We start from the raw sequence: 6,065 nt of genomic DNA, 5'->3' as shown, positions 1-6,065 counted from the left end.
GACGTCCAAGTTCATCCTCGAAGCACATACCTTGAAGCTATCGAAGATATCAACTGATTGAACCAACTGATCGCCGAGACCAAATCAGTCCAACTGGTTCTTCTATCAAGCAGCTCAGTTAATTGTCTAGTTGATAAGTAATTCAGCAGGAAGATCTCAAAAGCCTGGCTAACTGATGTTGTATCCAACTGACGAAGATCTCAACTGACCAGTTCAAACTGAACAAAGGTGAAATCAGTTCAACTGACGAGTCAACTGATTTCACTAAGTCCAACTGAAGATCAGTCAAGCTGACCAAACTGAAGCATCAGTTAAAAACCTTTCAGTTGCAGATTAAGACAACCTTACAGTAAATGGATTCCAGCTGTGCGTAAAGGTACAACCCCTTGTCCAGTCAAAGGACAATAATGGCCGTTTCATCAGAACATTAGAAGACAAAACGCTTCAGAAGGACAGACGAAAAGATGAGACACAAAGTCCAAGAAGCAGATTCAAAATGCAACGGATACAATAAATGAGTCTCACTGTATGATCAGTTATTCCTGCCTATATAAAGAGGAGATCAGTGAAGACTCAATATAATAACAAAACAAGAACCAAAAACAAGAAGAGAATGAGAAAAAGAAAAACAGAGAAGGGCACGCTCAGTTGCAAATCAGCTTACAAAAGCATTCAAGCCCAGAGGGAACTCGTTATCATTGTATCTACTTAGTATAGAAGCCATTGTCCCTCTGTATGTGAGAACACTTTTGTTCAGTTCTCACATACACACTCACTCTCAAAACCACTCAAAAACAGTCTTGCACAAAGACGTTAAACTTGTGTATGTAGTCTTTGACACATAGACGTTAAAGAAGTGTTGGCTGGAAGGTGCTGTCTTCAGTCGTAATTAGGAGTTCAATTTATGCAGTAGTGTAAGTCCTAGCTGAGTGGGTTTGTACAAGTAGTTGTATAAATCAAAGTCTTCTAGTGGATCCTATCCGTGGAGATAGAAGGGGTGACGTATGAGCAGTTGAAGTCTCCGAACATCCATAAACATATCTTGTGTATTTAACTAATTAACTATTGTTTTCAAACTGTTTTGATCAGTTGGAGTATTCGTCAGTTCAGTTGTCACCGTAACTGAACTGAAGAATGCAAAAACTAATATGTCTTATTTCAGTTAGTCAGTTTACATAAGTTAAAATATTTTCTAAATATATCAGTATTCTTCACGAAGGATTACTTCGAGTTTCTTCCGCTTGGTTTTAAAACCAAACTCGATTTAATTCATCGTGTTAATATTCTTAGAGCACGAGCTATTGAAGCTCATTGGAAACTGTTGTGTACGAAATGCCTTCAAAGGCACTAGCACACACGATCCTTCAGTTGGTATCAGTGCTGGTTGTTCTAAGAAGAACATTTAAAGAAAACTGTGTTTTAAAATATATTACTTTGAAATAGTGTTAAAAGCTATTTAAAAGTATTTTAAATTATTTTCAAAACTATTTGAAAATATTTATATGTCTCTACTTAGTAAAGAGTTGAGAAGATTGGTCCTACAATTTTCGTTATGGCCACTTCTCCAATTTCTTAATTTTGGAGTTTTTAATCAGGCTGCAGGGGACTGAGGAACATATGCAAAGATGCACAGCTAAATTGCTCACTGAACAAGAAATCAGTTGCAAACCTACCAAGTTAGTTGTTCTTCAGACGAAACCCATCTATGTTGGGATGTTGGTTGATTTAATCACCAACTGAACTCCACGTGAGCCTAGTCAGAGTCTGCTCGACCAGTTGGGTGAGCACAGAGGACAAGTCCAAAGCAGTTTAACTTGTTTCTCTAGCAAATGGAACTCACAACTGATGCAGCAATTCAAGCTATCAAGACAACTAGCTGATGGTATATCCAGTTCTGTCACAGAAACCGACTGATATCGATGCTGTTTAAAATATGCTATTGTTATAGAAATTTTTTCTTTTTCAACTGATTTATACATTCAAATGTAAATTCTTGAAAATTTAAATAAAACATCATGCTTATTCAGTTGTGTTCCGTTGGGATTGAATAGATATTCTCAGTTATCTTGCTTACGATGCTTGAATGATTAATTGACTAAGTTAAATATTTCTCAAATACGGGTTTTATTCAGTTTCTAAGGGGGAGCTTTCCTTGGTAACAAAATTTAGCTTAAAATCTAGTTACTCTCTCAGTCAACTGAAAAGTTCTGTTTTAAATTTTTCTTTAGTAATTCAGTTTTTTAGGGGGGATCCTTTAACAGAGTTCGAATGTACTAACCCTTAAACTGAATATATTGCGCTTTAATTGCTTAAGTTTTGTAACCATAAAAAAAGGAGAGATTGTTGGAACTTCTCAGTTCGCAATCTTAATTTTGATGTTAACAAAACTTATCATCTTATTTCTAACAATTTACCTTAGTGCGCAGACAGCTAAAACTGAACTAATCAGTTCACGAAATCATAAATGAAGCTATCGAAGATATCAATTGATTGAACCAACTAATCGCCGAGACCAAATCAGTCCAACTGGTTCTTCGATCAAGCAGCTCAATGAATTGTCTAGTTGATAAGTAATACAGCAGGAAGATCTCAAAAGCCTGGCTAACTGATGTTGTATCCAACTGACGAAGATCTCAACTGACCAGTTCAAACTGAACAAAGGTGAAATCAGTTCAACTGACGAGTCAACTGATTTCACTAAGTCCAAATGAAGATCAATCAAGCTGACCAAACTGAAGCATCAGTTAAAAACCTTTCAGTTGCAGATTAAGACAACCTTACAGTAAATGGATTCCAGCTGTGCGTAAAGGTACAACCCCTTGTCCAGTCAAAGGACAATAATGGCCGTTTCTTCAGAACATTAGAAGACAAAACGCTTCAGAAGGACAGACGAAAAGATGAGACACAAAGTCCAAGAAGCAGATTCAAAATGCAACGGATACAATAAATGAGTCTCACTGTATGATCAGTTATTCCTGCCTATATAAAGAGGAGATCAGTGAAGACTCAATATAATAACAAAACAAGAACCAAAAACAAGAAGAGAATGAGAAAAAGAAAAACAGAGAAGGCACGCTCAGTTGCAAATCAGCTTACAAAAGCATTCAAGCCCAGAGGGAACTCGTTATCATTGTATCTGCTTAGTATAGAAGCCATTGTCCCTCAGTATGTGAGAACACTTTTGTTCAGTTCTCACATACACACTCACTCTCAAAACCACTCAAAAACAGTCTTGCACAAATACGTTAAACTTGTGTATGTAGTCTTTGACACATAGACGTTAAAGAAGTGTTGGCTGGAAGGTGCTGCCTTCAGTCGTAATTAGGAGTTCAGTTTATGCAGTAGTGTAAGTCCTCGCTGAGTGGGTTTGTACAAGTAGTTGTATAAATCAAAGTCTTCTAGTGGAGCCTATCCGTGGAGATAGAATGGGTGACGTAGGAGCAGTTGAAGTCTCCGAACATCCATAAACATATCTTGTGTATTTAACTGATTAACTATTGTTTTCAAACTGTTTTGATCAGTTGGAGTATTCGTCAGTTCAGTTGTCACCATAACTGAACTGAAGAATGCAAAAACTAATATGTCTTATTTCAGTTAGTCAGTTTACATAAGTTAAAATGTTTTCTAAATATATCAGTATTCTTCACGAAGGATTACTTCGAGTTTCTTCCGCTTGGTTTTAAAACCAAACTCGATTTAATTGATCGTGTTAATATTCTTAGAACACGAGCTATTGAAGCTCATTGGAAACTGTTGTGTACAAAATGCCTTCGAAGGCACTAGCACATACGATCCTTCAAATAAGGTGCCCCGAAAGAAGCAAGATAAAAGTCCATACGAGTTATGGAAATGTAGATGTCCTTCCTACCAATACTTGCGAGTGTGGGGGTGTCTTGCTAAGGTAGCAATACTCATTCCAAAGAAAGTAAAGATAGGACCCAAAACTGTTGATTGCATTTTCATTGGATATGCTCAAAACAGTAGCACATATCGTTTTCTCGTACATGAATCTCAAATACCTGATATTCACAAGATTACAATAATGGAATCAAGAAATGCTTCGTTCTTTGAACACATGTTTCCATACAAATCTAAGGAAGAACCAAGTTCATCCAAAAGATTGTACGAGAAAATTGATAAAGAACAAGAGCTTGATCAAGATATTGAACCTATACGTATTAAGAGAGCTAGGACTGAGAAATCCTTTGGTCCGGATTTCATCATTTTCATGATGGAAAGTGAACCTCAAAGCTTCAAGGAAGCAATTAGTTCATCTGAGGGACCTTTATGGAAAGAGGCTATCAATTCCGAAATGGAATCCATTTTACAAAACCATACATGGGAATTAGTAAATCTTCATCCGGGAAGCAAACCACTAGGCTGTAAATGGGTTTTCAAAAGGAAAATGAAATCAGATGGAACCATAGAGAAGTATAAAGCCAGATTGGTAATTAAAGGTTACCATCATCGTGAAGGGCTTGATTACTTTGACACATATTCTCCTGTATCGAGAATAACATCTATTCGTGTGATACTTGTGATCGCCGCCTTGCGAAATCTTGAAGTACACCAAATGGACATAAAACAGCTTTTCTAAATGGAGATTTAGAAGAAGAAATTTACATGAAACAACCTGAAGGATTTTCTGCGACTAGGCAAGAAAATAAGGTTTGTAAATTGGTGAAGTCTCTATATGGCTTAAAACAAGCACCAAAGCAATGACATGAAAAATTTGATAAAGCCATGATGGAAAGTGGATTTAAATTCAGTGAATTTGACAAATGTGTATACATAAAAAACACTGAAAATGGATATGTCATTTTATGTCTTTACGTAGATGACATACTTATCATTGGTAGTAATGATAAGATGATCAAATCCACCAAGAAGTTATTGAACTCAAGATTTGACATGAAAGATTTGGGCTTAGCCGATATAATCCTTGGAATTAAAATCCATAGAACATCAGAAGAGCTAGTCCTAAGTCAGTCACATTATGTTGACAAAATACTTGAGAAATTCAATAATGATGACTCTGCATTGGCTAAAACTCCGATAGATACCAGTCAGCATCTATAAAAGAATCGAGGTGAAAGTATGTCTCAATTAGAGTACTTTCGAGTCATTGGAAGTCTGATGTACAAGACGAGACATAGCTTATGCAGTAAGTAAATTGAGTAGATTCACGAGTAATCCAGGAGTTGAATACTGAAAAGCAATTATCAGATTGCTAAGATACTTAAGGTTCACTCGTGATTATGGGCTGCACTATACTAGGTATCCTGCTGTTATTGAAGGATATAGTGATGCAAATTGGATATCTGATATGAAAGACTCAAAATCTACAAGTGGATTTGTATTCACTTTAGAAGGCGCAACAATTACGCGGAAATCTTCTAAAAAAGCTGTAATAGCTAGATCCACTATGAAATCTGAGTTTATAGCTCTTGACAAGTGTGCTGAAGAGGCTGAATGGTTGCGTCACTTCTTAGAAGATGTTCCAGGATAGGAAAAACCAGTGCCGGCTATATGCATACATTGTGATAGCCAATCTGCAATTGGAAGGGCACAAAATAAAATGTATAATAGTAAGTCTAGGCATATACGACATAGACACAATGCCATTAGACAACTACTCTCAACTGGAGTTATCTCTGTTGACTATGTAAAGTCAAATGATAATATAGCGGATCCGCTGACCAAAGGATTAAACAGAGAGTTAGTTATGAAATCATCAAGGGGAATGAGGCTCAAGCCTATAGAATAAATTGGTGTGAAAGAAAACCCAACCTATGCTGACTGGAGATCCCAAGAACTAGGTTCAATGGGACAACCTAATCGCACTAATTTGGAGAATCACTGTGGGGGGTTATCCCTAGTCCATTCCTATTATCAAACAGTGAATGTTGAGGATAAGCTTACGGCTTTTAATGATTCGGATCAGAAGCAATATAAAATCACCTATGTGAGAGAGAAGTGGGGCCGCTTCGAAGGAATTGCAGGGCTCAATTCTAGACCCTCTTGCAGAACCAGGAGTGTGTTCATGGCCAAAACGAACACAATCA

General features: G+C 36.9%; 1 protein-coding gene across 1 annotated transcript; it reads left to right on the top strand.

The window, feature by feature from the left end:
- The first annotated feature begins 4,231 nt into the window (after positions 1 to 4,231).
- Positions 4,232 to 4,597, top strand: LOC142530455 (putative mitochondrial protein AtMg00820). The gene has a single exon (XM_075636290.1). The coding sequence runs from the start codon at positions 4,232 to 4,234 to the stop codon at positions 4,595 to 4,597; it is 366 nt and encodes a 121-aa protein (XP_075492405.1).
- The last annotated feature ends 1,468 nt before the right edge of the window (positions 4,598 to 6,065 follow it).

The sequence above is a fragment of the Primulina tabacum genome, chromosome 17 (assembly GCF_025594145.1).
Source record: "Primulina tabacum isolate GXHZ01 chromosome 17, ASM2559414v2, whole genome shotgun sequence".
In the NCBI taxonomy this organism is placed as follows: domain Eukaryota; kingdom Viridiplantae; phylum Streptophyta; class Magnoliopsida; order Lamiales; family Gesneriaceae; genus Primulina; species Primulina tabacum.
This window is presented reverse-complemented; position numbering and strand designations above follow the sequence as displayed.

Excerpts from the sequence above, each read along its gene's own strand:
- LOC142530455 (XM_075636290.1), top strand. The coding sequence starts at position 4,232 with ATGGAAAGTGAACCTCAAAGCTTCAAGGAAGCAATTAGTTCATCTGAG.